General features: G+C 33.1%; 1 protein-coding gene across 2 annotated transcripts in view; it reads right to left on the reverse strand.

The window, feature by feature from the left end:
• Nucleotides 1–17,545, reverse strand: part of MAPK14 (mitogen-activated protein kinase 14) — a 103,695-nt gene that overhangs the window by 17,644 nt on the left and 68,506 nt on the right. For both annotated transcript variants that reach the window (XM_003768998.4, XM_003768999.4), the window contains exons 4-8: nt 9,419–9,530; nt 8,968–8,997; nt 8,648–8,695; nt 2,747–2,861; nt 2,110–2,181 (exon numbers count right to left, since the gene is read on the reverse strand). In XM_003768998.4, the coding sequence (XP_003769046.1) occupies nt 2,110–2,181; nt 2,747–2,861; nt 8,648–8,695; nt 8,968–8,997; nt 9,419–9,530 (377 nt within the window). The remainder of the gene's footprint in view (nt 1–2,109; nt 2,182–2,746; nt 2,862–8,647; nt 8,696–8,967; nt 8,998–9,418; nt 9,531–17,545) is intronic.

Genomic DNA, 17,545 nt, shown 5'->3' on the forward strand with positions numbered 1-17,545 from the left:
ACAAAACAAAGGAGTAGATTAATATTTAGAAGATTATTAGTTATAAATATATAAGCATGCATATAGATATATTCATACTTTTGTTGCTGTTCCAATTCTCTAGGACCCTATTTGGGCTCTTCTTAGCAAAGATACTAGAATGGTTTTCCATTTCCTTTTCCAGCTCATTTTACAGATGAAGAAACAGAGGCAAAGAGAGTGAAGTGACTTGTCCAGGGTCACAAAGTATCTGAGGCTGCATTTGAACTCAGGTTTTTTTGACTTTTGACTTCAGTACTCTATCCACCATGTCAGTCACACAGAGCTCATTTAGTCTAAATCCCTCATTTTCCAGATGGAAAAATTGGATCTAAGTACATATTTGCCAAGATGTCTTAAGCAAGAGAAGTAGGATGTGTTTGTGTCAAAAAAAAAAAAAAAAGGAAGCAATGAGCCAAGAATAATACCCAGAAAGTGTTTCTGAAGAGAATGATTGAAGGGGCATTAAATACAAACTCATGGTAAATGGGAAAACAGAAGTCCAAGCTCAAGGTGGATCACAGAAAGTCATTGAAGAAAGAGATACTCATGGACTGACCAGAAAGCTATTAGGAGATAACACCAGAAATTAAATCATCATAAAACTTAAAAAAATAAGAGTCAGGAGTAATGTACTTCTGTTAGCAGGTACCTAGTCTTATTCTGGGAAATACGACAGCTTTATTTAGAAGACACAAATATTCTGTTTATTAGAACAATGTTATCCTTTCTACTAAAGAAAGATAGCTCATAAGGATTTCTATAGCTTATGAGAATTATCATTTAATAGACTATTCTCTTTGGGGCAACATACTCACCAAACAATGTTATAATTTTTTAATCTGGTATCAAAGTTACAATATTAGGATGTATTCTGAATATATACAGTTACTACATAGACATATTCCCAATAATAAGTTAACAAATTGGCATTCGAGTTTCTAGGTCAATCTTATTTAACTAGTATATTGCTAGGTTTTTCCCAGGACTTGCTTGGTTACCCTCAAGTGAATGAGCATTGGAGCTTCTGAACCTGTAGGATGACTGGCCAGCTCTGGGACAAATGTAACCCTCCACCAAAAACCAATTATAGCATACATAAGCAAATTAAATGTACAGATAATCTCTTATCCTTTGCAACCCCCATTTTGCTCTGTAATTCCATCTTCCAGAGCGACAACTTTGGGACTGAGCAGAATTTTTAACAAATCACTATCAAGTGACATCGCTATTTAATGAAATAGTCAAACAAATCTAGCAGAAAAGGAAGAAGGTTAAGGTTGTTTGGATAAACTATATCCACTAGATGGAACAAAATAAGCACTTATTAAGTTCTTGCTATGTGCCAGGTATCACACTAAACATTTTATAAATATTGTCTCATCTGATCCACATAACAGCACTGGGAGGTAGATGTTATCAACTGCATTTTACAGTTGAGGAAACTGGGGCAAACAGAGGTTATAAATGACCTGCCCAGGATCACATAGCATTTAGTAAATGTCTTGGGCTGGATTTGAACTTAGGTCTTCGTGTCTTCAGGCTCAGCACTCATTCATTCCACCATGCCACCTAGTTGCCTTATTGTGACCTGAATCAATAAAAAAACTAGATAATTTGAAAAAATAAAGAGAGGCACATGAGAGATAAGTGATCTTATCATTCCTTGCTTTTATTAAAAAGAGTCACCCAATGTATCAGTAGAGGAACAAATATAGGTTTACCATTTCAATCAGAGAAGCAAGAACTCCCTAGTTTATCAATGCTTAATTAATATCTACAATGCCCCAGCCTAAGACTATCATGGGGATAGGATCTTAGAGCATAAACTCTAAATTCATTCAGCTCTGTTGAAGTTAGATAGGTACAATAAGAAACTCGATTTGTGAGAATTTTTTTTTCCCCCATCTCATTTTAAAAAGTGACCTGTAGTCTTTTTCTTGGCAAAGCAAAACCATAAGAAGTAATAGGGATCTCATAAAGTAAATCTAGAATACAAATACAACTGGGAGCCATTCCTGGGGATGGAATACAAGGATATATATTCTCATTTAGGCTGAAAGAAAACAAACAAAACTTCTTAAAGGATACGGTCTGTACCCGGAAACAGTGTCCTTCCAGTCAACAGCTCTGCCATTATGCATCCTACTGACCAAATATCAACTAGGCAAAAACAAATGAGAGAAAAACAAAAATGCACCTAAAAGCATACTTGGCAACAAATGAACTAAACAATTCAAAACTGAACATTTTAAATAACCTCAAGTATCTTAAATATTTTCTACATAGACATATCAAATTTACATGACAAAATCATATTCATTGGATTATACCAAAATTTCTAAGGTATTATTATAAACTTGCTCCTTTTAAAAATGGTAGAATTTATCAAAATCTATATGTAAGGTGGAAATGATGTAATGCTCTTAAAGCATCAGGAAATTTTTCATGGAGGGATGACAGATTCTGCCATTAAAAGGATCTGTCTAAATACTAAAGGGATCCTTTATCTACAAGAAGATATATTCGAAAGAGATGTTACTTGAAGTTTCAATAAAATAAGCTCAAAAGGACAAAACAATAGTTTGAACGATGGTTATGAAAAACAGATTGCTATTATATATGGACCTTTAAAAATTAATACAGGAAGAATGGAAGTATGGAAGTGGTGAGTTGGTTTTTTTTAAATACTTCAATAATGCACTAAACAGTGAACAACAGGAAATACCTGTTTGGTTGTAATGCATCCAGTTCAGCATGATTTCAGGAGCCCTGTACCACCTAGTAGCCACATAGCCTGTCATTTCATCATCTGTGTGCCGGGCCAGTCCAAAATCTAGGATCTGAAGAAAAGAAGACCAGGTATTGTCCTGAACTCCTCCAAGTGCTCTTTCACAATCTCCCAGTATAGTCTCTTGTCACTTCTAACAATTTATGGTAGGTCTTCCTCAAGTTTATGTCTTGGCCTTCTCCCCAAACTATTCTTTGGCAATCCAATTTATTTCCATAGCTTTAGCTATGATCTCCACATAAATGACTTCCAAATCCACATCTCCAGCACTGATCTTTGCCATAAGATTCAGAGTCACATCCCCACAGATCCAAAACCAATCTTAAGATCTTTCTTCCAAAACTATTATTTTTTAATGTAGTTGGTTGTCACTATCATCGCTGTTTAGTCTCAATTGCTTAAAATCTTACTGCTAATCTGTTTGCTATGTCTTTGCATTGCCTATCTCCCAGGCCTAGAATGTTCTCCCTCATGTCTACTTTCTTAGCTTTTTTCCCTGGCTTCTTGCAAGAGTTCAGCTCAAATTCTATTTTCTTGGAAGAGGTTTTTCCCCTTTAGTTTACTTTCAATCTACTCTAGGTATACTGGATATACCTATGTCTCCATTCCTTAAAATACAACCTTCTTGAGGCCAGGGACTTCATTCATTCATTCATTTTTCTTTTTCTTTTTTTTAAAATAACTTTTTATTGACAGAACCCATGCCTGGGTAATTTTTTACAACATTATCCCTTGCACTCACTTCTGTTCCAATTTTTCCCCTCCCTCCATTCACTTCCTCCCCCAGATGGCAAGCAGTCTTATGTTAAATATGTCACAGTGTATCCTAGATACAATGTATGTGTGCAGAACCGAACAGTTCTCTTGTTGCACAGGGAGAATTGGATTAAGAAGGTAAAAATAACCCGGGAAGAAAACAAAAATGCAAACAGTTTACATTCATTTCCCAGTGTTCTTTCTTTGGGTATAGCTCCTTCTGTCCATCATTGATCAATTGAAACTGAGTTAGATCTCTTTGTCAAAGAAATCCACTTCCATCAGAATACATCCTCATACAGTATCGTTGTTGAAGTATATAATGATCTCCTGGTTCTGCTCATTTCACTTAGCATCAGTTCATGTAAGTCTCTCCAAGCCTCTCTGTATTCATCCTGCTGGTCATTTTTTACAGAACAATAATATTCCATAACATTCATATACCACAATTTACCCAACCATTCTCCAATTGATGGGCATCCACTTAGTTTCCAATTTCTAGCCACTACAAACAGGGCTGCCACAAACATTTTGGCATATGCAGGTCCGTTTCCCTTCTTTAGTATCTCTTTGGGGTATAAGCCCAGTAGTAGCACTGCTGGATCAAAGAGTATGCACAATTTGATAACTTTTGGGGCATAATTCCAGATTGTTCTCCAGAATGGTTGGATTCATTCACAACTCTACCAACAATGCATCAGTGTCCCAGTTTTCCTGCATCCCCTCCAACATTCATCATTATTTTTTCCCATCATCTTGGCCAATCTGACAGGTGTGTAGTGGTATCTCAGAGTTGTCTTAATTTGCATTTCTCTGATCAATAATGATTTGGGACACTCTTTCATATGAGTGGAAATAGTTTCAATTTCATAATCTGAAAATCGTCTGTTCATATCCTTTGACCATTTATCAATTGGAGAATAGCTTGATTTATTATAGAGTCAATTCTCTATATATTTTGGAAATGAGGCCTTTATCAGAACCTTTAACTATGAAAATGTTTTCCTAGTTTGTTGCTTCCCTTCTAATCTTGTTTGCATTAGTTTTGTTTGTACAAAGGCTTTTTAATATGATATAATTAAAATTTTCTATTTTGTGATCAATAATGATCTCTAGTTCATCTTTGGTTACAAATTTCTTCCTCCTCCACAAGTCTGAGAGATAAACTATCCTATGTTCTTCTAATTTATTTATAATCTCATTTTTTTATGCCTAAATCATGGACCCATTTTGATCCTATCTTGGTATATGGTGTTAAGTGTGGTCCATGCCTAATTTCTGCCATACTAATTTCCAGTTTTCCCAGCAGTTTTTGTCAAATAATGAATTCTTATCCCAAAAGTTGGGATCTTTGGGTTTGTCAAACACTATATTTGCTATAGTTGACTATTTTGTCTTGTGAACCTAACCTATTCCACTGATCAACTGATCTATGTCTTAGCCAATACCAAATGGTTTGGTGACGGCTGCTTTATAATATAGTTTTAGATCAGGTACAGCTAGGCCACCTTCATTTGATTTTTTTTTTCATTAAATCCCTTGAGATTCTCGATCTTTTGTTCTTCCATATGAATTTTGTTGTTATTTTTTCTGGACCGTTAAAATATTTTCTTGGAAGTCTGGTTGGTATAAACCTAAATAAATCGATTAGTTTAGGGAGTATTGTCATCTTTACTATATTCGCTCGGCCTATCTAAGAGCACTTAATATTTTTCCAATTATTTAAGCCTGACTTTATTTGTGTGGAAAGTTTTTTGTAATTTTGTTCATATAATTCCTGACTTTCCTTTGGTAGATTCCCAAATATTTTATGCTATCAACAGTTATTCTGAATGGAATTTCTCTTTGTACCTCTTGCTGTTGGATTTTGTTGGTGATGTATAAAAATGCTGAGGATTTATGGGGATTTATTTTGTATCCTACAACTTTGCTAACATTATAAATTATATTATGCTTTTTCTTCATTATCTCTAGTGCTTGGTATAGTACCTGATATATAGTAAGATACAAGTAAGTAACAAATCCAACCAATCCAAATAGGAAATATTTATTCTTTTCCTTCTCTCACCTTTACACTCAATTATATGCTAAGTCCTACCAAAAAAAAAAACAAAAAAACTAAGTTATTGTTAGAAGAGATTATATTATATGGGAAACAATAAAATATTAGTTATTTGCATTTTGGTAAAAGTAAATATTATATTTAATAAAACATTAATCTTTTACACTAAGTCTTATAAACTCTCTTCTCTTGGTATTCCTCCCATTTCCGAAACTTGCTAAATGACCAAGAAAAAGACATTACACCTCACTGCAAGCCTTGGTTTTCTCAACTGCAAAATAGAGCTAAAATTTATACTACTACTTTACAGGACTGTTAAGGAAAGCATTCTGTACCTTACAGAATTATGTAAATATGAGTTATATATTCAATAGTTTTGTTGCTGTCATTTAAAAATATTCAGTATGAATGCTGATCTTTTAATTCTACTTCCTTGTGCTCAATTATTTTATATCTTCCCATTAAAATTTTTTCAATTTTTATTTTTAAATGGCATCATTTCACTACCAAAATATGCTTCAATTTATTTAGTATTTGAATAGGTTATTTTAGTACACATATTTTTCAATTCTTTGTAAATGCAAGTAAAATAGCTAAGAATCAATTCACATCTCACAGATGTCTTCTGTTACCATCTCTTCGTCTCAAATAAGAGACTTCTTTCAAAGGCAAGCCCATCTACTTGAATAAGCGATCCCATTCCATCCTGTCTTTTTCTTCAGATTGTCTATCTACTCTGTCATCTCTACTCTTATCTTCAATTACTTCTTTAATACTCTATGCCCTTTCAAGTACTCATGTGATCTAATAAAACTGGTCTCCTTGCTGCTTTTCCTATGAGACTCTCTATCTATTGACTCCATTTTCACTGCTTGTTTCCTCCATGCCTGGAATTATCTTCTTCCTCATCTCTACCGACTGGCTCCAAGTCCAAATTAAAATCCTACCTTCTACAGGAAGCTTTTCTCATCCCCCTTTAATTCTAGTGCCTTCCTTCTGTTGATTTCCTCCTATTTATCCTGTACATAGCACATTTGTATATAGTTATTGGCATGTTGTCTCACCCCATTAGATTATGAATAGGGATGTATATAATCATTTGTTTTTCTTTGTATTCCCAGTGCTTAGCACAATTGTCTGGAACATAGTAGCTTAACAAATGTTTACTGACTGATCTCCTTCAGCCCAGTTCCAAAGGCTTTTGAAATATGTTGCTTTTCACCTTGACACAATTTTGATTCGTAAATATTCAACTTTTACATTTAATGAAAAACAGATTTTAGGATCGAAGAAAATAATTTAAAATTTCATTCATATATGATCCAACATCTTTGGTTATTTCTTGCATGCTGTAAAAAGTTCTGATGGTTTGTATTGATGTCATTTTGGTGCTTGGATTTTTGGGGGCACTATCTATCATTTTAAATTTAAAGGTGTTGAGATGAATTTTGAGTTTCTCTTTGGAGACCTATAAATTTTATTTGGACACTACTTATTTTTTTGGTAAAAGAAAAAATTCTGGGAAATTCCTGATGAGTTTCCTAAAGTGTAGTTATCACATACTTTTCTTGTTTAATATTTTCTGGGAAGTTAATAATCTTGAAATTTCTGCTATTTGATCCATTCTGAAATCTATCACTTGCATCTGCATTGCTTCCAAATTGATTTCAGTGAAATTATTTTATGTGTATTTTGTATTTTGCTATAGTATTTGAATTGCAGTCAGTGATTTTTGACAACTATTTTTCCCCATACTTGTAAAAGACCAGTTCTTTTAATTCCTTTCATGAGTCTCTGGGTACGAAGTTTGCTTCTTGTTAGTTCCTCAAGGGTCTCCATTATCTGAAAATCTATGTGATATGTTTAATGCAATTAATTAATATAATTAATGCTGCTCTGGACTTTTTGTTTCACTTCTAATGTTATTTCTGATAATTTTTTTTTTTTTTGTACCTCCCCTTACTTCTTTTATTCTAATATATTCACTTTATTCTTTGGTTTTCTCACTATTTCTTTTGAGTTTTAATTTTATTGTGAGAATTTCTACCAAAATAGTTTCATTTCCACTATTATTTTTGAGGGACATGAATAAGAAGCAAAGGCCCCGTAATGAGCTCTTCTTTTATCATTTCCCTACAATTCCCTGTCCTATTCATTTTATCTCTGCATTATCTTTTGCATCTGTGCCCCTCTTGTCTATATTCCTTCACTAACACCTACCTGGACTAATATGGGGGAAAAAAATTCAGAGTTCAAAATTCAACAAGTCAGAATTCAGTGTCCTTTAGGTTTTGGGTTTTGTTTTCTTTTTACATTATTGTATTCATTATATATTTTGTTCTCCTGATTTGTTTGCTTTACTCTATATCAATTTATAGACTTTTCCCCAATTTTCTATGAACTCTGCATATTTTCATTTCTTATATCATGAATAATATTTCATTACAATTATATATCAGAATTTTTAAAGCCTATTTCTTAACTGATGGGCACTCATTTTCCCCCCAGTTTTGCAATACCACAGAAAGTGTCATTACAACTATTTTGGTATATTTGGAACCTTCCTTGATATCTTTTTTAAAATTATATTTTATTTTCCCCCAATTACATGTAAAAATAATTAACATTAATTTAAAAAGTTTTGAGTTCTAAATTCCCTCCCTCCTTCTCTACCTTCCTCTCTCTCTGACACGATAAATGATTTTCTTACTCTATTTCATTTTGTTATTAAATGCTACCATTCTTGTTAATGCTATTAATAATTCCTTTAAAATATTTTCTTTTAAAACAATAACAAAACCTATTTGGCATAATTTTTATTATTATTTAAGCAGCTTATTAAATTCTGTGATACTAAAATTTTCTGGATCTAATATTTTTGGGGACAGCCTTAATTTCTTAGGAAAAAAAAAAACAAAAAAGTTAAGCACAGTAATCTATTCTACAAGACATTTTTACTTTATAGATGAAATACACAGTCACAAGTTAAAGCAAACCACATTCTACAATTTTTACCTTACCTTAAGCTCACAGTCTTCATTCACAGCTAAGTTACTAGGTTTCAGGTCCTAGAAATAAACAATGAACAGATTATCTCTATGTTTCACTAAAAATATCTTGTCTAAATTTATAGATGGGAACCTAGTCACTATTAACCTTTCATTTTTACTGTAACTTATTAGATAGAATAAGATAAACTTCATCTTATTGTCAGTTGCTAGTTCTAGATAGTAATTCAAGATCTACAGAAATGGCACTATGTTCTGATAAAGAACCTGGCTAATCCCTCCACTCCCATTATATTTAATCAAAGGAAATAAGAGTCAGTTAAAATACTTACTCTGTGTATAATATCAGCTGAATGAATATACTATAGGGGGAAAAAAAAAAAGACATGTCAACCAAGAAAAATACCTACTCTATCAAAATATAATTATTTTGTACAGTACAAAATATACAGAGTCTATAATTCAGAATTTATTTGCATCATATCTTCTTGAAAATAGAATTGCAATTATTAAATACTGGGCCTAAAAATTGTAACCGAAAATATTAAATTTCCCATTACATATATTAAATATCTCTGGATTCTATAGACACCTAATTTAGGCATTTTCATGATACAGACCTTAAAAATTGAAATATGGTTTTAGTTTGGAACTCAACAGGATATCAAAATGTTCCAACTACTAAAATTCAAAGGGAATACTGTATCTACTCAATGATCATGGAAATGCACCTCTAAGATAATGTTAATACTGCCTTAAATATCACTGGTGCTGAAACACTACCTTTAAGCCCCGGAGAATCTGGTAGATAAGGAATTGTACATGGTCATCAGTGAGTTTTTGACATTTCACAATATTGTTCAGATCCGCCCCCATGAGATGTGTCACCAGATACCTAGAAATTACAAAGGAGAGTTATACAATATTCAGAATCCCCAAGACTCTGAAGCCTGAATGGTTTTTACTGCATTATACTCAATAAGAAAAAGAACATAAAGTAACTTGACGAAATCTACCATTAAAAACTATGTATAATCATCACCACTCTATGCTTACCACTCATGATGGAGTCACTTTAAAAACTGGCTCCATGTAATATTCACTTTCCTAGTTTTCTTCTTGCCTAACCACTCACCAAAAACAAAAACAAAAAAAAAAAAAAAAAAAAAAAAACAGGGTAGGAAGAAATAGAAGGTTTGAATTGGTGTCAATTTGCTACCAAAGTGTAAGATTTAATTTCTCATACATAGATATAATAATGAAATAAAAAGTATTTTATAGTTTTAAATCTATATCTTATTTTTATCTCATGTCACTTAAAAGTCCCTAGGCTGCAGAATATAAAATGAAGAAATAATCTTTTTCAGAAATTAAAAAAAATATTTTCCTATAATTATATGTAAAAATAATTTCAACATTCTTTTTTTGGTTTGTTTTCAAATTCTGAGTTTTAGATTTGAAGTCTTCCTCTCTCCTTCCCTCTTTTCACTGAATAGGCAAGCAATCTGACTTAATTTATACATGTGAAGTAAATATCTTAAAACAATAAAACTGTTTGAAATTTTCCTTCCTATTTAAAAATAATAAGCAAAGAGGAACTGTACAATATGGCATTCCTGCTTATTTGCTAGAGAGTACAGATATAAAGATGAGAGACATGTTTACTATCTAAAGAGGAAGTGATCCATAAAGCTACTAAACACTAATTATAGAGCTCTCTTAATAGGTGTGGTCCTAGTTATTAATCCTGTCCTTACAATAAAACTTATATTCAAGTCCAACAAGTTTACCACACTTAAGACACAATGCCTTGTCCCACTTGAAGCTATATTATTATGGAGATAACACAAAATCCAGAACAGCACTAAAAAAGCTAAATGAAAAAAATTGTATTTTTCAAATATGAGAACATTCAACTCATTCACAGATCAAATAGCAATTTGTACTATAATGTGTAAATAAAGGGTTTTCGTTATCAAATGAAATAATTTTGAATTTCTAGAGGTATAAAGCTAAAGTGGTTTAAAAAAAAGAAAGAAAGAAACAACAAAAAACCAAAATTTTTTAAAAAAGTTTTTTGGGGCAGCTAGGTGGCACTGTGGATAAAGAACCAGCCTTGAAGGCAGGAAGACCTGAGTTCAAATGTGACCTCAGATACTTACACGGTTACTGTGTGACGCTGGGCAAGTCACTTAACCCCAAATGCCTCAGCAAAAAAAAAAAATAAAATAAAATAAAATAAAATAAATAAATTCATTCTATTTTTATTCGTCCAGTTAAAAAATCTGCTATTTATTTATTTATTTATTTATTGGGAATTTGTTTGTTTGTTTTAGGCCCAAAACTCCCTCTTCGCCCCTCTCTCACAAAGGCAAGTGATTGCCTTTATTTTTAAAGTTTACCTGCTTCTATACTTTGAAAGATGATTTTCTTTTTATTTATTTTTTTTTATTTAATAGCCTTTTATTTACATGATATATACATGGGTAACTTTACGGCATTAACAATTGCCAAACCTCTTGTTCCAATTTTTCACCTCTTACCCCCCCACTCCCTCCCCTAGATGGCAGGATGACCAGTAGATGTTAAATATATTAAAATATAACTTAGATACACAATAAGTATACATGACCAAAACATTATTTTGCTGTACAAAAAGAATCAGACTCTGAAATATTGTACAATTAGCTTGTGAAGGAAATCAAAAATGCAGGTGTGCATAAATATAGGGATTGGGAATTCAACGTAATGGTTTTTAGTCATCTCCCAGAGTTCTTTTTGTGGGTATAGCTAGTTCAGTTCATTACTGCTCCATTAGAAATGATTTGGTTGATCTCGTTGCTGAGGATGGCCTGATCCATCAGAACTGGTCATCATCTAGTATTGTTGTTGAAGTATATAATGATCTCCTGGTCCTGCTCATTTCACTCAGCATCAGTTCGTGTAAGTCTCTCCAGGCCTTTCTGAAATCATCCTGTTGGTCATTTCTTACAGAACAGTAATATTCCATAATTTTCATATACCACAATTTTATTCAGCCATTCTCCAACTGATGGACATCCATTCAGTTTCCAGTTTCTAGCCACTACAAAAAAGGGCTGCCACAAACATTCGTGCACATACAGGTCCCTTTCCCTTCTTTATAATCTCTTTGGGATATAATCCCAGTAGTAACACTGCTGGATCAAAGGGTATGCACGAAAGATGATTTTCATTAAAAATTGACATTGGATTTGTTTTGTGTTTTTTTTCTTAATCCCACATAAGGAGTCTTTTAAGTTATTGCAAAACTGAAGAAATAAAAGAATAATATAACTCTGAATTTTAATCTTGTTAGGATATTTCTAAGATTTCACTGTATAAGGAAACTTCTTTTACTGTTTCATGCTGGCATCTTTACTACATCCTATACCCTTAAAGAATTTCCTAAAGCACTGACTGGATCCCAGGGTAGTTCTTTGTTCTCTATGACAACATGTCTTCATTACTTAACAACAGAGTCAAAGTTCACTACAACAAAATGAAATACACATGGTCTGCATAAGAAATAAAACCCACAGATGCAGACATAAATGTTTCATCTAGTCATGAAGTGGCATCTTTTATACAGGTCCCTCAGCATTTGATATTTAAAGCTGGAAGGTCATCTTATCAAACTTAAAATAGAAATGAATGCCTGTGGGAATTAGAGTAGGTAATGAGAAAATCAAATTATCACTCTTTGCAGATCATATGATGGTATACTTAGCTTTTTAGTTGATTCTCTAGGGTTTTCTAATAGAAATAATCCACAACTTAAGCAAAGTTGCAAGGTACAAAATAAACCCACATAAACAATCAGCATTCTTATATATCACTAACAAAATCCAACAGCAAAGAGATACAAAGAAAAATTCCATTTAAAATAACTGCTGATAGTATAAAATATTTGGGAATTTATCTGCCAAAGGGAAAGTCAGAAACTATATAAGTAAAACTACCTTCCACACAAATAAAGTCAGATCAAGCAATTGAAAAAATATCAAGTGCTCATGGATAGGTCGAGTGAATATAATAAAGATGACAATATACCCTAAACTAATCTATATATTTAGTGCTATACCAATCAAACTCCCAAGAAACTATTTTATTTAACTAGAAAAAAAGAACAACAAAAGACCAAGAATTTCAAAGGAATTAATAAAGAGAAAAGCAAATGAAGGTGGCTTGGCTATACCAGATCTAAAACTATATTATAAAGCAGCGGTCATCAAAACCATTTGGTACTGGCTAAGAAATAGAGAAGTTGATCAATGGGATAGATTAGATTCACAGAACAAAATAGTCAATGTATACCAATCTAGTATTTGACAAATCCAAAGGCCCCACCTTTTGGGATAAGAATTCACTATTTGACAAAAACTGCTGGGAAAATTGGAGACTAGTATGACATAAAGTGGGCACAGACCCATACCTAACACTATATACCAAGATAAGGTCGAAATGGGTTCGTGATCTAGACATAAACAAACTAGAAGAACATAACATAATTTACCTCTCAGATTTGTGGAGGAGGAAGGATTTTGTGACCAAAGAAGAACTAGAGATCATTACTGATCATAAAATAGCTAATTCTGATTATATTAAGTTAAAAAGTTTTGTATAAACAAAACTAATGCAGACAAGATTAGAAGGGAAGCAATAAACTGGGAAAACATTTTTACAGTCAAAGGTTCTGATAAAGGGCTCATTTCCAAAATATATAGAGAATTGACTCTAATATATAAGAAATCAAGTCATTCTCCAATTGATAAATGGTCAAAGGATATGAATATACAATTTTCAGATGAAGAATTTGAAACTATTTGTAGCCACATGAAAAGGTGCTCCAAATCACTATTGAAATGCAAATTAAGATAACACTGAGATACTACTACATACCTGTCAGATTGGCTAAGATGAGAGGAAACGATAATGACCAATGTTGGAGAGGATATGGGAAAACTGGGACACTGATACAGTGTTGGTGGAACTGTGAATAAATCCAACCATTCTGGAGAGCAATTTGGAACTATGCTCAAAAAGTTATCAAACTGTGCATATCCTTTGACCCAGTAGTATTTCTACTGGATTATATCCCAAAGAGATCTTAAAGAAGGGAAAGAGACCCACATGTACAAAAATGTTTGTGGTAGCCCTTTTTGTAGTGGCAAGAAACTGGAAACTGAGTGTCCATCAATTGGAGAATGGCGGAATAAATTATTATATGAATGCTAGAAATACTATTGTTCTGTAAGAAACGACCAGTACTATGATTTCAGAGAAGCTTGGAGAGACCCACATGAACTGATGTTAAGTGAACTGAGCAGAACCAAGAGATCATTATACGCAACAACAAGACTATATGATGATCAATTCTGACGGATGACATTGAGATGATTCAAACCAGTTCCACTTGTACAATGATGAAGAGAGTCAGCTACATTCAGAGAGAGAATTGTGGGAACAGAGTGTGGAACACAACATAGCATTCTCTCTCTGTTGTTAATTTGCATGCATTTTATTTTCTTTCTCAGTTTTTCTTTTTCTTCCTTCTTGATCTGATTTTTCTTGTGAAGCAAGATAACTGTATAAATATGTATACTTATATTGGATCTAACATGTATTTCAACATACTTAACATGTATTGAACTACCTGCCAGCTAGGGGAGAGGGCGGGGGAAAGGAGGGGAAAATTTGGAACAAAAGGTTATGCAAGGATCAATGTTGGAAAAATTACCTATGCATATGCTTTGTAAATAAAAAGCTTTAATAAATATATACATATACATATATCTATCTATCTATAGAATAAACACAAAGTAGCATTACCATGTTGTACTATAATTCTATTTATTTTGTTAAACATTCCCTATTACATTTTAATCTGGGTCACTCAGGAAAAGCCTGGCCAAGTTGAATATTACTTATGTAATACAACTCATTTATTTTACAGATGAAGAAAAGGGAGATTTAGAGAACTAAAGTGATTTGCCTCAAAGGCTAAGTAGGAGATCTGGGATTTGAATCCTGATTCTTGACTCCATATCTACCATTCTTTCTAATAAATCCCACAGTTAAGCCAATTTATAAAGTATACTAATTACATCAGATGATTTATCTGTGATCATTAAATTGTAAGGAATCAGAGACAGGATTCAAATCCAAGACTTCTGATTCCAGCTCAATTATCTAAAGTGATCTCTCCATGAGGAAAGCATTATATTTCTTAGTAACTGTTCTGTTCACCAGTTGCCTAGATTGCCTGCTATATGGGGCCTTTTGTTGTTGTTGTTTCTCTGCTTATAAACTATGTGCTGTAGTATTATTTTACTCAAGGTTGCATTGAGTCATCTGAACTTTTTCAGCTGCACTATCAACACATGACTAATTATCATGTGAGATTCAATGTTTATACAGACAGAATTGCTGAAACACAAAGAAGTCATTGGACCTCACTAAATTAGGAAGCAGAGCAGCAATGGTATGATTCTATGTACCAAAGATCATCTAGCAACCATCAAATGTTCTGCATGCTGTTCATCAGGAAGAAATCATCTGACTGATTTCATTATCCAGACAGAAATCATATTCAGATGATCTGAGGTAATGAGAGCTCTAATGATAGTCAACATGCCATAAATGTAACAGAATCTGTCACACAAAGTGACATTTAATGCATTTATCTGGCAGCACACAACTAGATCTTTTCATATCAAGGAACGGTGACTACATACATGAAATATTAAAAGGATCAAATTAGTCCCCATTATCACTAATAAAGATGTTTAAAGAAATTATGAATTATACTATTTTTATTCATTGTGGCAGACACTCTAAACCAGACACTGTAAATCAGGAATATCTTCAGGTTGCAATAAACATTAACATTACAAGGGATGTAGACAACAGGAAACCAAATGGAGTTTTTTGAACAAGGAAGTGACTTGCTCAAATCTGAGCTTTAAGAGGATTCTTTTGGCAACTGTGCAAAGGATAGATTAGAAAAAAGAGAGAGAGGTGAGAAAGGGATAGGGAGAAGGATCTAAACTAGGTCATATGAATAGAAAGAAAGATGATTTGGGTATCAAGAATCTGGATAACTGGCAGTTGGAATCCTCAACAGGAACATGAAGTTCAAAGGAAAGGTAGGTTTAAGGAGAAAGACAATGAAATGGCTCCACACTGGAAATACCGATAAGATAGAAATGGCTAGCATGCAAAGCTAACATGGCAATGGAATTAAAAACAGAAAGATTAGGACTGAATCTAATGGGAGCTGATGACATCACCAACAAAGAGAGTTCTGAGAAAGAAGAATGAATGACAAGGAGAAGGCCTTTGGAGATATTCCTGGAGATGTAAGAAGTGTGAAAATTCAACAAAGAAGAGTGAAAGGAAATAGGAAGAATAAAAACCAAGAAAGAGAAGTATCCATTTTTTTAGGTTCGATGTGTAAATTCATTTTTTACATATTCCCAATCTGAGTCATATTGGGAGAGAAAAATAGGAACAAAAGAGAAAAGGCGTGAGAAAAACACATACATACACATACACACGAAGAAAGATACATAGGTGAAAAAAATATGTGTTGATCCACATTCAATCTCTATAGTTCTCTCTCTCTGGATGCAGATGGCTTTTCCATCCAAAACTTATTGAGATTGCCTTGGATCACTAAATTGCTGAGAATCAGTCTATCATAGTTACAACAATCTTGTTGTTGCTATGTACAACGTTTTCCTTTGCTTAGCACCAGTTCATGTAAATCTTTTTACAGCCTTTTCTAAAATCAGCCTGTTTGTTCATCATTTTTCATAGAACAATTATATTCTATTACTTTCATATACCATAACTTATTCAGCCATTCCCTAACTGATAGGCATCTCCTCATTTTCCAATTCTTTGCCACCACAAAAAGAGCTGCTACAAACATTTTGAGCAGTACACTTTTTTTTTTTTTCTTTTTATACTTAGTTTTATTATGGCCTTATGATTTCCCTATGAAGACTCCTTTCACATACAAAAATTCTATCTAATGAAGTTCTTTTTTTTTTTTTTTTTTAATAGCCTTTTATTTACAGGATATATACATGGGTAACTTTACAGCATTAACAATTGCCAAACCTCTTGTTCCAATTTTTCACCTCTTACCCCCCCCACCCCCTCCCCTAGATGGCAGGATGACCAGTAGATGTTAAATATATTAAAATATAAATTAGATACACAATAAGTATACCTGACCAAAACGTTATTTTGCTGTAGAAAAAGAATCAGACTCTGAAATATTGTACAGTTAGCTTGTGAAGGAAATCAAAAATGCAGGTGTGCATAAATATAGGGATTGGGAATTCAATGTAATGGTTTTTAGTCATCTCCCAGAGTTCTTTTTCTGGGCATTAGAAATGATTTGGTTGATCTCGTTGCTGAGGATGGCCTGATCCATCAGAACTGGTCATCATATAGTATTGTTGTTGAAGTATATAATGATCTCCTGGTCCTGCTCATTTCACTCAGCATCAGTTCATGTAAGTCTCTCCAGGCCTTTCTGAAATTATCCTGTTGGTCATTTCTTACAGAACAGTAATATTCCATAATTTTCATATACCACAATTTATTCAACCATTCTCCAACTGATGGACATCCATTCAGTTTCCAGTTTTTAGCCACTACAAAAAGGGCTGCCACAAACATTCGTGCACATACAGGTCCCTTTCCCTTCTTTATAATCTCTTTGGGATATAATCCCAGTAGTACACTTTAAAGTCAAAGAAGGGCAGAGTTACTGAGGAGAAAGGGTAGTTAATAGTAATGAAAACTGAAGAGCTCAAAGAAGAGGACAGATTGAAGAAAAGTCAATAGATTTAATAACAAGAAGATTAATAGTAACCT

This window comes from Sarcophilus harrisii, chromosome 4, assembly GCF_902635505.1.
Source record: "Sarcophilus harrisii chromosome 4, mSarHar1.11, whole genome shotgun sequence".
NCBI lineage: Eukaryota > Metazoa > Chordata > Mammalia > Dasyuromorphia > Dasyuridae > Sarcophilus > Sarcophilus harrisii.